Below are 14,323 nucleotides of genomic sequence, written 5' to 3'. Positions count from 1 at the left end.
TCAATTCAATTCAACGGTCACGCTGGTCGTGATCGTACAAGTCGTGACTTCAATTAAAATTCTTTGTGACTTGATAAGTTTATTTGTTCGTATAATGGAGTCGGATAAAGAGAATATAAACAGAGTGAAGGGGACAACAAGAATCCCGTTACCTGTCCAACCTTTGCCAGCCTTACCCAAACATTTGGTGGAGAGCAACAAACGTATGAACAAGGACATCAACGAAAGATATCCATTGAAAACGTTGAATACACAAGCATTGGCTTTACCCGGGCCAAGCCGGAGGTTCGTTACTGACAGACCTAGAATCCCAATGTTTGATCATAAACACGTCACTTTAAGGCAGAGAGTAGAAGAACTGGACTGGGAGTATAAAGTGTTTAAAGACGACCGAGCTGATGATGACCAGGTTATCTTGATTAGTGATGATGAAGACGTTAGCAGGGGAGATGAGTTTAAGTATTTTATTGAGAATAAGGACAGAAATTGCCTGGGTGAGGCCAGGGCTGCTGTGACGCCTGCTGTGAAGTCACCCTCTTTGGAGCCTAATAGGGTTAGGAATATAAAAAGAAGTCTAAAGAGGCCACATAGCAGGGAGTTGCAGGGCCTGTCTCCAGTGTGTAAGGAACAAAAGAAAGTAGATGAGAAGGTCAGACGTCGGCTACAATTCCATGAGCCGCTGCAGGAACGGCTGTCTTCACCAGATTTCTGTAAGTACCATTATTCATCTTCTATCAATGAGATAAAACAATCAAAATCATCAATCTAATAGAAAACTTCTAAGTAAGCATAATCGTAATAATGTTTCCGTAAACAATCAATAGAACATTTTTCAACTAAACGACACACCTAAGTTGCATATGCTTACACTAGAATTTGGACTCGGGGTCATTGGTCTCACAGCAATTAATTGCATAATTTTGTCTAGTAGTTATGTGTATACTTCTAACTTAACCAAATCATGGTAAAAGCAAATAAGTTCCTAATGCTTCATGAATTAAGATCTAATCTTCCAAAATTATATTACAACAGTGGGTTAAAAATTAATCGTTATTTTTATAAAGGCAATGAATGATTACCGCTAAGTAGCTAAAGTTTGGCAACTATTCCCAAGGCAGTTCGGTATATTCAAACGGTATATTCCATTATATTGTGTAAGAATACCAATTATTTATTTGGAACTACGGCTGGTACATACTACAGGCCCTTTAAATTTAACTGACGCATCGACCAAAGGCACTATTTGTCGTGATCTTTCGCTGAACACACGAGCAGTAAGGGCCCAATAGTCAAAAGTAAAAATGCATCCGATTAGGCACATAGGCAGCCATTAGATGTTAGTGTGTGAAAAGATGAAGAAAAACAACACAATTTTATAGGTGATAGTTTAAATTAGTGCATTTAAATTAAGGTTTAACCATCAAATAATTAAGAAATGGAATGGGTAAATTAAGTTTATGAGTGAATCGTCAACGTATACGTGGATATAAAAATGCTAATTAAAGTTATTGAAAACAAATGAAATGATTGAATGTCACCGTTTGGATTTACTTGCCCCAAAAAGGTAACATTTGAATTTTGTTCTTTATTTGCATGCATTTTTTTCCAGCATTTTATTTCTTTACTAGCTGTGCTCCGCGGTATTACCCACGGTGAAACATAGCCTGTGTGTTAATCCACGGTGTCAGCTAACTCCATACCAAATATTAAAATCGCTCTAGCCGTTTAGACGTGAAGAAGTAACAAACATACTCAAAAACTTTCGCCTTTGTAATATTATACGAGTAGTGTGATTTTAGTTTGATCTTTATGTAACGTTAGATGATTAAGTATATAATAGTTTATCAAAGTGCTCGATGCACTCAAAAAGAGCGCGATGACTTACCAAGGGGGTCTATAAATACCCCATCTAAGTAGGTCAGTGAAAATGGCCGTAAATATGAAATTGATCAGGTTAATTTGACGATTTATTTTTGTAAGAATTTCTTTATTTAGATGGTATTGGCCGCTGCGATACAAGCTTTCTTGCGTAGTGCTGAGACCGCCAGAATAAACTGTACAATACTGTACATGTGACATCTTTTTAGTAATAAATACTTTTTTACTTTTAGGTAGTTAGGTTTATCACTTGCGAACGTTAAACGAAGTCTTTCTGGACTGGAATAGGTATGTGAAATATAAGAAATCACCAATTTTTATGTATTTTTTCCCGAACAGTGAAAAAGTCGTACATGACCTCATTATGTCGGGACTATGCCAACGACATGTTCTTGTACTTGCTGGAGGCGGAGAAGAAGTGTGCTCCACCCAGGATATCCAGCGTCATGAGGGCTTGTGTCATCAACTGGCTGATGAAGGTCAATGTGAGTGTCCTCTTTTTAAAAATCTGGAGTAGTTGACTCATTTGTAAGTCATCAATCAATCGTTTTGCTGTTGTGTGGTATTGCTACTATTGCTACACATGAGAAGGAAGCTAATAGTAGTGGACTTTATAATTTGTCTTATTACCACCATTGACTAATCTTACTAATATTCTTAATATTATCGTGCAAATCGCGGTCACGGGCTCAAATTCCGCTCCTGAAAAGAGGTGTCACCAGCGTATGGATGGCAGGTGAAAATCCGGAGTAATAAACATTTTAAGTAGTATAATTATATTTGAGTGATATTATTAGCACAGAGCTTTCCAGGTTTGTCAGTGTTGCAATGTCAGTATCTAAAATTACACCATTTATGCTTGACGCTAAAAGTTTGTAATGATTTAAGCAGAACTTAGTTTCAAATTCTGTTACAATTTTCTCATGTGGGGCCGAGATCTAACCATCTTACCAGTTATTTTATCGTTGTTTTTGGTGCATTTTAACTTTTATTTCTTTTCCTGCAGGGTCCCGACGGAAACCCAGCAATCATTCAAACCGCAGCTTGGTACTTGGATTCAGTCTTGCACGCTGGCCAAGTCCAAGTAGACAAGCTCCAGCTGATCGCAGCTGCGTGCTACTGGATAGCACACAAGCTGCACGGCTCAGGATTGTCAGCTAGCAGACTCGTCAGATACTCCAACCAAGCGTTCTCTCCTGAGAGGCTTCTAGCAGCTGAGAAAGCTATTCTGGAGAGGCTGGTAAGCAATTCTAAACTGGTTTCGATCTCTTCATTTCTGCTGTATTTCTTCTTCAGATCCTGACTATAAGACCTTAATTTTCGTTGTAAAGTGAGCCACAGTTCCAGCTGCCCATTTCCTTTTTTCTTTCGCTCTCACCAAGTGGTAATTATTTGCGATAGAACGAGACGGTCATGTGGGAATGGGTAGCTGGAACTGCTGGCCAAGTCTACTGTACAAAGCGAGGGGAAGTGATTGGAACAGAATAAACCAATTCAAAAAAGTGCGTAAGATCAACAAGTGCTAGGTTGCGCAGACGCGTATACATAGCCCTAGATCAATTATTACTTGAAGTACTACTAGTATGTAACATTTTATACATAATAAAACCTAATTAAATGTGGTCTTAATTTTTAAGAGCTGAAATCTCGGTATTTATAATAATGTATTATGTTTTGTTGTATAAGTTCATTTGTGTCAGTTAAGAGTATTTACCATAATGCCATGAGCTAACTGTGAATAGTGAAACCTTTGCCCATGCATGTTGTTTACTGTTTACGTCGCTTGGGTGAACGACCTCTTACTTTCGAAGTTTAGTAGAACGCATTAAGGCACGCACCATGCAGTTTAAATACGCGTGCGAGTTAAGTTTAACCACTTAACATTTGGTTGACAAATAATTTGGCACCGAATAGGAACCTGTTTTCATGCCGCACTGGGATTTATTTGATTTGATTTAAATTGGAGTATGCGGATTTTGATACAGAAGTACCGTTAGAAAATCACTCTTTCCACATTAAATAGCCGATCAGCTAATGATTTTTATAATTAAGCCTATCTCATAATAGTTAAAAATCTGACGTTTTTATCTAGGATAACATATTTTTGTAACAAAACCCTACTTGAAGAAGTTATCTATGAAATACTAATTTATCATAATAAGAACTTTTATTAGTTTTGTTCTCATTTTACATGTTGTTACAGAAATTCCCTGCCCAACCAGTGGTACCGCAAGAATTCATCACCTACCTCGCCTGGTGGTGTGACAACGGCCACCCCGGTGAGATCGAGGTAGCTGCCACCTTCATCTGCATGTCAGGGACCATGGTGGACAAGAGTCTTTGCACTGAATGCCCTTCTGTCATCGGAGCTGCGGCTGTCAGGAACGCCCTTCTTCTTCTGAGGAAGAGGGATCTGATGATCAATCTGCAGATGTGTCCTGTGTGAGTACTATTGAAGTATTTCTGTAAGTAGCTGGGTTGTTGGTAGCTAATGAGTTGTTTTTGTCACATGCTGGTTCCTTATCTGATAGAGAGAGTGTAGCGGAGTGGAAAATCTGGAAAGTTCCGAGGCATTCTTCTCGGATGGTAGGCAAAATTCCGCTGCGCTTAGTGTTACCACTGAGTCTACAGTTACTGACTAAATACATTTCTACTACCTAAGGTCTATCTAATCTGTGAAAATATATTCTAAAGATTCGCCAAAATTGTTTCTACGTTTTCTTAAGCTAAACTTAATGCAAATTTCGCCACGTGAATCATTTTGCTTTTGAGTTATGTTCAGGAATAGCTCAAATCTTTAACTACTAAACTAAAAATAATACCGTGAGTTATTTTATATCTGGTGATAGTTCTTGTAACGGGCTATGATGCCAAAGGTAGCAGGTTCAATCCGCAGACTAAACAATTTTTCGTGTGATTTATTTCATCTTTTGTAAAATCAGACCGTTATTGCAGACATAGCGTAGGTATTCGTAAAGTTTTCCTAACATCATCACGTCTTATGATGCATACAAGCCACCTATTGTAGATAATGTAAAACGGATGCAAGGCTAGGCTCAGTTCATCTAATGACTCCGGTATTTTCCTACATAGATGTCAAGTAATCGAGATAAAAGTAGTTTTAACATACGTCATTAATTTTAGTATTGTACGAGTATATGTCTGCTCAGTTTGTACACCGTCGCGCCGTCTTTTGAAAAATAGAAATCATATAAGACTCATCATCATTTCAGCAATAGGACGTCTACTGCTGAACATAGGCCTCCCCTAAGGCTAAGACTAAAACCTACTATTTGTTGATTTTAATAAAGCATCTATCACAATTTTAGCTTGCCAGCAATGTATGATAACATTGATAACTTCAATCCGGCAAGCACATCGGATGATAAAAAATATTCTAAAAGTAACATTTGAAAATACCCAGGGAAAATCCAAGTTATTTTAAATCTTTATTGCATAAAATACATATAAAATCGTACCGTAACCCTTCTCTTTAAGCTCTTCTACTAAAATAAAAGTTTAGAACATCTTTGATCGAGTTATTTTTATTCCAGGCATGGGTTTTTCCACTCATGCATTTTTAAATTAGGCCTGTTTGTGGGGCTACACTACTGCAATGCCACAGTAAAAACATGCCCAGTAGTATTTGTATTGAAGATTGTTTGCGGTCCTTCACAAATTAATACAAGTCGTATTATTTTCAATCATAGTAAAAGCAGTTCAGGAAAATATTTAAAATATTTTGTCGTTACTTATCTTCTTCTGTACTGTGTCATAATTAAACCGAAGCTGATAATCTGTGAAATTGAAGTCAAATCTGTGGTGTAATAAAGAATTTTAAAAATACATTGAATTTAAAAATTAAAGCTGTTTACATTATAACCGGTCTGTGGAACTGGTTGAGTAAACCTGAGTACTTAGATGTTAAACGAGTTTAGTAAGGTCAAACACATGACAATACCCCAAGATTTTTAAGCGTAATTATTTTTTTTTCGGTATGCAATGAGCACTACTTAGTAAGTAGGTAATCAACCGGATGATTTTTCTTATCGGTCAATCAACTTTATAATCATGTAAAGTACAGTGGACGCACAACAAACTGTATATTTTGGTGCAAAAAGCACCATTAATACAGTCAGCGTCAAATAGTTTGAGACGGGTCCCGTACGTAGTGGCGAAGGTCGATTTATCGAAGTACGTTTTGGCGAAAAACACTCATGGTGGTACCAGAGTAAATACACAATAAGTATACTTGCTGTGTATTTACTCTGGTACCACCATGAGTGTTTTTGTTTGACTCGGAAAAAGTTAACATAGTAGGGAATTTAGTGCAATGATTTGTATGGAGACCCCTCCACTTTGGTATAGAAGGCTCATTTTTGCACCAGTTGTTCTTTGGGTGCTCCTGAGTAGATTTCCGTCGGTAGACATCGGGAGCCCCCCCTGTGGTAGCAGGGGGAGGGGGGGCAAGTTTCCTTCTGCCGCGCTTCACTTTAAGGCCCATATCTTCAAAACTATGGGTATTAGGGCAAGTGTGGTGTCATTTTCGAATAATTAAAGGATGGCGAACTCATTTCATAGAGCAAACTTTTTGCCTTTTCATACAAAAAAATAGAAAAATTGAGAAAAATTCACAAAAACCAAAAAGTATTTTTTTAAATAAACGTCGTTTACTTTTAAACCACTGGAGATAATCTAATAAAAAAAATATGTACTGAAAGCTACATTTATCAGGATTATAAATATATACCATTGTATGGTACTTTTTTCGAAAAAAGTAGGTGAAAAAAATTTTTTCTTCAGGACACAGCGGGCGAATTTTACGGCGCGTCGGAAAAAAATATTTATTTTATCCTTGAATTCATACTATTCGGTTCATAAGCAAGTAAAGATTATTATTTTAGAATTTATTTAGAGTTCCTGGCACATCATGCTACCATGATTTGTATTTTTTCTTCAATTAATTTTGAACTATGTGTAAGATATAAGGTTTAAAATAGCTTAAATACATTTTAATGTTGAAAATATCATAAGAAGAAAGCACTAAATAAAGAACTTGAATTTGTCTTAACGTCTAATGATTATTATTATTTCAATTAACACTTATTTCTACATACTATTGTACCAGTGATTTAACGGAAAGGTAAGTGCGAGGAAAGTGAGGATTGATAATTATCAATCCAATCATAGTACGGGAGATTATTTTAGCACAAAGGCTACTGCTGTGACTAGCACCAGCTTCTGCACTACTTCTTGCACTAACATCTCACCTTTTCCGGGCAAGCTTCGGCAGCTACGGGCAATTGGTCCATGTAGGCTCCATGTTGCTATCGACTTTGGTCCACCCCCAACCAGTCGGGTAAAGGGAAGACTGAGTCGATTGCTTGCAACTGACCCTATACGCGAACCCCTTGACCAAATAAATTTTAAATAACTTGAAAAAATCATAAGGACATAATTACTGCCCTTGATATACTGATACAAAACTGCCTAGGTTGGTGGGCACTTACAGAACTCGTTCATAGTCAAGCATGTAGTAATAGTAGGAGGCTTGATCTAAAACAATACCAGTGGATTAATATGACAAGTGGGAAAAAAACAGTGGATTGGAACAGTGGAGCTAATAAGTGGATAGATCTTGAACAAGGGATGACTAGAAAAGAGGACCAAAATCCCAACAGAACAGCCTAATCTGTTTTACTGACAGCTCCAAGTCAAGATGGCCTGGCCTTGGGAACGGGAGCGGGCGTCTCCTGTAAACACTACGAACACAGTAATTGTTTAAGGAGGTTGCTACAGTATTTCAAGCTGAATTCTACGCTATAATTATGTGTGCACTAAAAACAGGGGTGTAAAAAACACAATATTTACATCCTGAGCCACAGCCAGGCAGCACTCAAACAAAGCCATCGCCTCAGTGAAGATAGAGTCTAGAATTATTCTAGGTGCAATCTTAAAGATGAACAAACTCTGACTGAAGGCATGACAAAGTGTCCCTGATGTGGGATACCTGGATATACAAGGATCAAATGCAATGAGAGAGCCGACAGTCTAGCGAGACAAGGATCAGAGACGATACCTATTGGGTCAGAACTGATAGTACCTTTATCTAAAATCATAATATGGCCATATCCAAGAAGCACAGGGATGAATGGGAAAGCTCCAACGATATAAGCCTCTAAAATCATTCCTAAAGGGAAATACAGGGTCATGGAGAAAACTTATCAAAGGTAAGCCCAAGCAATTACAGGTACCTACGCAAACTGGGCATTATGGAACGAACCACATGTCCCACAAAATGGGCCTAACAACAGAAGCTCTCAAGCATGTGGAATACATGTGGGGTCCATGAAACACTTAATACTGTAAGGATGGGTCTGCTTGGGTCAGCATATCCGGCATCAGAAGACTATTAGGTGGCTTTCACTCAGACGCTTAATTCATCTAACTAATGGATAGGATTTTTTTAGGTGATAGGAAATAAAAAAGAAAGATCCTAATGGGTCGCTGTGGACTACGCTTAGGTGTGGCCCTACATAAGATAACCCAGACAGCTTTGTATCAGCATTGGTTACTGGCAGTATATCAAGGAGTCCGCGTATAGGATCAGTTGCAAGCAACCGACTCAGTCTTCCCTTTACCCGACTGGTTGGGGGTGGACCAGAGTCGATAGCAACATGGAGCCTACATGGACCGATTTGCCCGTAGCTGCCGAAGCTTGCCTGGAAATGGTGAGATGTAAGTGCAAGAAGTAGTGCAGAAGCTGGTGCTGTCTGAAAAAACAACTATAATGGTCACAGCCGTAGCCTTTGTGCTAAAAATAATCCCCCGTACTATGATTGGATTGATAATTATCAATCCTCACTTTCCTCACACTTACCTTTCCGTTAAATCATTGGTAAAATAGTATGTAGAAATAAGTGTTAATTAAAATAATAATAATCATTAGACGTTAAGACAAATTCAAGTTCTTTATTTAGTGCTTTCTTCTTATGATATTTTCAACATTAAAATGTATTTAAGCTATTTTAAACCTTATATCTTGCACATAGAGTTCAAAATTAATTGAAGAAAAAATACAAATCATGGTAGCATGATGTGCCAGGAACTCTAAATAAATTCTAAAATAATAATCTTTACTTGCTTATGAACCGAATAGTATGAATTCAAGGATGAAATAAATATTTTTTTCCGACGCGCCGTAAAATTCGCCCGCTGTGTCCTGAAGAAAAAAATTTTTTCACCTACTTTTTTCGAAAAAAGTACCATACAATGGTATATATTTATAATCCTGATAAATGTAGCTTTCAGTACATATTTTTTTTATTAGATTATCTCCAGTGGTTTAAAAGTAAAAGACGTTTATTTAAAAAAATACTTTTTGGTTTTTGTGAATTTTTCTCAATATTTCTAATTTTTTGTATGAAAAGGCAAAAAGTTTGTTCTAGAAATGAATTCGCCATCCTTTAATTATCCGAAAATGATACCACACTTGCCCTAATACCCATAGTTTTGAAGATATAGACCTTAAAGTGAAGCGCGGCAGAAGGAAACTTGCCCCCCCTCCCCCTGCTACCACAGGGGGGGCTCCCGATGTCTACCGACGGAAATCTACTCAGGAGCACCCAAAGAACAACTGGTGCAAAAATGAGCCTTCTATACCAAAGTGGAGGGGTTCTTGCACTAAATTCCCTACTAACAGACAATCCATTCCTTCCATTCCAATTGTAACAAAGACGTGTTGCGAACTTATTGGCTACTTTAGGTCACGAACTATTTGATGCTGACTATACACAAATAGGTACTCAAGATACCACTGTATGCTTGATATGCTGTAAAAGTGATATAGGGACAACTTCATCGTAAAACCGAGTCTAGAGGAATTATTTCTAGATGGACTAGGCATATCTAAATATATAATACCTAAGCTACGTCCCTTCCTTTCAAGTGCCTACGTTTAGCAGTTTAGGCTGTGCGTTGATATGTCAGTCAGTCAGTCAGTTTCTCCTTTTATATATTTAGAATGTACTAAGCCTACTGCATTTTGCTCTAATTATGTATTTTTAATAATAAAATTGTAGGTAGGTATATACCAACATGATTGTTATTGAATAGGTACGTATATTATCTTACTGGCCTTAACCTTAGCATATCATAGCTACGTGTGGTTACAGTAACAAGGTAAGCTATACAGGGTGGAAACGTTAAGTGATCTCACTCAATTATTTCTAAACTATACAAGATATTGAAAAACTGGTTACTGATCCTGAAAGTGCTTCATGAGCTCTTTCAAACGGTACCAATAATAGGTTACAGAATAAACTGGATCTATCTGAAAATTCAATGTTTCCAGATTCCATACTAAATGTATGCCAGACACACAATATTAGAAGTGTTATTATTTTTGTTGAATAATAAACTCTTAAAATAGTAAAGTATTTTTTTTCAAATGATTCATGGAAAACATTAGATTTTGCTTTACTTGCTATAATATTGTCAAGAGATGAGTGTCTATGACTGTGGTAGTACTAAATGCATGGAAGAAGGAAACATTGAAATTTCGGATAAATCCAGTTTATTCTGTAACCTATTTATTGATACCATCGGATAGAGCTTGTGAAGCACTTTTAGAATCAGTAATCAGTTTTACGATATCATGAGTAGTTTTTAAAATAATGTGACTTTACCAAATGTATGGAAGCTGGAAACATTGAATTTTCGGATAGATCCAGTTTATTATGTAACCTATTATTAATACCGTTTGATAGAGCTCATGAAGCACTTTTAGGATCAGTAACTAGTTTTTTGATATCTTGTTTAATATAGAAATAATCGAGTGAGATCACTTATCGTTTCCACCCTGTATATGATAGGTAGGTAGATCATTTTAAGATTTTGACTTTCCAAATCATGGTAGGTACTTAACTTTTTTGAGTGGAACTAAATAGAGACTGCATGTGGTCTATTCAGGAAAAGTGTATGCGGAAATCGCGTGAATTGCAAACGGATATTTTGTTCTGAGTGCTACATAAAAATTCCCTTCGTGGAGGATATGGAAATTGGAAAAATGTTTTTGATTTTCCGCCATTTGTAATTTTTCAGACTATCTCTGTAAAACTAGTTTATAAACTAACTAGCTTTCCGCCCGCGGCTTCGCCCGCGTGGAATTTTGTCTGTCACAGAAAAACTTTATCGCGCGCGTCCCTGTTTCAAAAACCGGGATAAAAACTATCCTATGTTCTTTCCCGGGACTCAAACTATCTCTATGCCAAATTTCATCAAAATCGGTTGCGAGGTTTAAGCGGGAAAGCGTAACAGACAGACAGACAGACAGAGTTACTTTCGCATTTATAATATTAGTTGGGATAGTGAATTTACCGTAGGGATGTTGTGGATATATTATATAGTTTCGGTTATGGATACGGTTACGGATATTGGAATAATGTTATACCGGTTTCGGGTACGGATATTTTTTTATTTCGGATATCAGAAAGTTTCGGTTACGGATATCCATAACATCCCTGATTACCGGCTAATGCTAGTAGATTAGTTTTGTTGTCACTGCTGCATAACTTTTATTCACGTGTTTTACACAGCTGACCGGTTGTGTGACATTAGCAGGCAGTGTATGACTGGTTTAACGACATAAGTATGATAAAGGGCTCAGAAAGACCAATAACCCTTTAAAAATTTGGTTGGTGTGGTTGCGCAAAGCTCTATACATTTTGTTGGCAGCGGCGACTGGTTGCGCCGCCAAGGTGTCCCGGTGAAATATATCTAGCCCTTAGCACGCCTGTACAAAATCTAACAATCGATATCGTTCGAACTACTTAAGCTAGTTATTTCCAAATTAGCGACATTTCGGATCTGTTGAATCGAAATCTATAGATTTTATTACTTTATCTAATAAGCACTAGCACTGGGCTTTATACTTATATCCGTAGACTTTAAACTAGCTAATAAGTAGCTTTTCAAGGCGAAAGTGAATAGGCACTTACTTACAGGGCAGATATGTACCATCCTCAGGTACCATCCTAGACTGCATCCCACTTAACATCAGGTGCGATTGTGGTCAAATAACTGCCTTGTTATGCATAAAAAAAATGTTTCAAAACGGAGTTGCTGAGTCATTTTAAGGTTGACTTTTAAGGGCCCTCACAATAGAGGAGCCACATTTAAGTGACATTATGAAATAGATATACTTGCTCAACGGAATGACCAATGCAGATCACGTATGGAACAACTAACACCTGTCACAATGTGTTGTACTTGTATGTAGTGACAAGACGTATTTTTCTGGGAATAGTACATAACGTACGAATAAGGGTGGATTCGACCAAATAAGAGTAAATATTAATCTCAGAATAAATCGTCAGTTTTGACATAATTTCCCATACTGAAACTGTCAATATGCCAGTTATACCTGATACCAGGAGTTATTCTCGGATAAATGTTTGGTAGAATCCTGCCTTATGGTAGGTATTTTTACTAAATATCCAAATCTGTGGTCCAACCCAGTCGATATTTTTGGCATCGAGGAAAATCTGAAAACAATAATTAACTTGAAACGTTGTTCAAAACCAAAAGGCGTTCAATTACCAGACTCAAAAAATAACCTATTATTATTAGTTTCAGAGCAGCCGAGAAGAAAGCAACCAACATCTCATACACCAGCTCCATACTACGCCGAGCGGTGCGCACAGTGGCGTCACCTACTTACGAGTACCGAACCCCGTTTGAACACTACGGAACCCCGCCTCACTACATCGCGCAAAGGGTTATCAACGCGGCCAACGAACTGTCAGTCATGGATGCTAGGAATACCTGTAGACAGAACGTATTTTAAAGATTTTAAACCATATACTGTTGGAATTACAGCTTAGAACTACTTGCACTGTCTAGGAGTAGCCTAACCCTATTAGATCGTCCTCTGCATAGATGCCAATTTGTATTCAGTTATGTGTTTAATTATTTGGCTCGTGTTCTGAAACAAGACTCATGTTGAAATCTTCACTCAAGAAATAATAGAAAATAAATAAAAAAATAATTTAAAATCGAGATTTGGTTTAGAGTCGATTCAGAATACTGGCACAGTAATAATCGTATATTTTGTAAATAGGGGCTAGATTTCACTCGAGTGTGGTGCAGATGCAATCAATGGTAGAGCGAGCATTCGCAGAATGTGACTCTTACTCGTATTCATTATGAGCTAGAAGCTAATCCTTTAACTGAGCAAGTAGACCTTACACTCAAAAGTCATAATATTCACAAATCTGAGTCATTATTTATTTAGCACTTTGACCTAATTTATTTTTAGTAACATTTGACATTTTAGAAGAATGGATGAATGTAGTTTAATTTATTGACTCATATTTATGACATTTTGTAACTGTGACTTGAAGCTGTTGATGTTATGTAGCGATTCACTAATAAACAAGTAACTATAATTAGTAAGTATTTTTTTATTTCATCCATCGGCACCAGCCGTGGCGTGGCACCTGCTAACCTAGGATGCGCGTCATTATATCGTTTTAACGAGGCATTTTATCTATTTTAGATGATAAGTCCATGTCATTTGTGTCTTAATTCAACGAGTTTATAAATGTAGGCTATAAATAATTTATTGCATTTATTTAAAGCGCCATGATTAATAAAACAACCAGTTGTCATGTTCTTATTAAGCTGCTTACGTCCTGGGTTTTCACAAACGGGTTCTGGACTTGGAGGTGTTATAAGTTACACGCGAATACTTTAAAAATTCGTCCCCTGATATAAGACCTGCTTCCATTTTGAATGAGGAAGACGATCGAGAGCTAAATATAAACGTATAGTTTTATTCATTTTGAACGTTATAAAAAAAATATTCATAATTTTCCGATCAAAGCGGATAATACATCGCACAAAGGATAATAATGCTAAAGATACTTTAGTAGTATTCCATCTACACTTATGACTTTTGAAGATTAACCTGTCACTATTCAGAATTTTCGTTCCCACCGCTGCAAATCCTGTGTAGCCAGGATCTACAGCTTGACCGCCAATAAAAACCCAACCAGTGAAGGTCAAGTTTGTCCCGGGGGAAGTTAAACTGTTAAACTGTTATTGGACCCACAGCAAAATTAATCACAAGAACATAGAAGTTCGAAGTTTAGGACGCTTGAAAGGTGCCCCAAGTGCCACGTATGTATACCACTGTAACCACCTTCCCTCAGGCAACTTTTAATGAGGTGGCTGGCGTAGGATCGCTGTTTGCTTGCACTCCGTCATCCCAGCAGGTAGACTCGCACCCGTTAATATCGAGAAAACGTCCAAGGGAAACTGGGATGCCCTGTAGATAATCTTCCACGCTGTACAACTGCGCACAATTGTAGGAATGTACTTCTTATGTCATGGGCTTTTACAGTTCATCACACCAGCCTCAGGTTGTATTCTTCTGTTTATACAA

At 37.4% G+C, this 14,323-nt stretch overlaps 1 protein-coding gene across 1 annotated transcript; it reads left to right on the top strand.

Moving 5' to 3' along the window:
• The first annotated feature begins 94 nt into the window (after positions 1-94).
• Positions 95-13,319, top strand: LOC135081815 (uncharacterized). Its single transcript, XM_063976595.1, has 5 exons — positions 95-710; positions 2,218-2,363; positions 2,885-3,118; positions 4,082-4,320; positions 12,508-13,319. Exons 1-5 carry the CDS (start codon positions 95-97, stop codon positions 12,722-12,724), a joined length of 1,452 nt encoding a protein of 483 aa, XP_063832665.1. The 3' UTR covers positions 12,725-13,319.
• The last annotated feature ends 1,004 nt before the right edge of the window (positions 13,320-14,323 follow it).

Source organism: Ostrinia nubilalis, chromosome 20 (assembly GCF_963855985.1).
Source record: "Ostrinia nubilalis chromosome 20, ilOstNubi1.1, whole genome shotgun sequence".
Classification (NCBI taxonomy): domain Eukaryota; kingdom Metazoa; phylum Arthropoda; class Insecta; order Lepidoptera; family Crambidae; genus Ostrinia; species Ostrinia nubilalis.
Note: the sequence above shows the minus strand (reverse complement) of the source record. Positions and strands in the feature narration are given on the sequence as shown.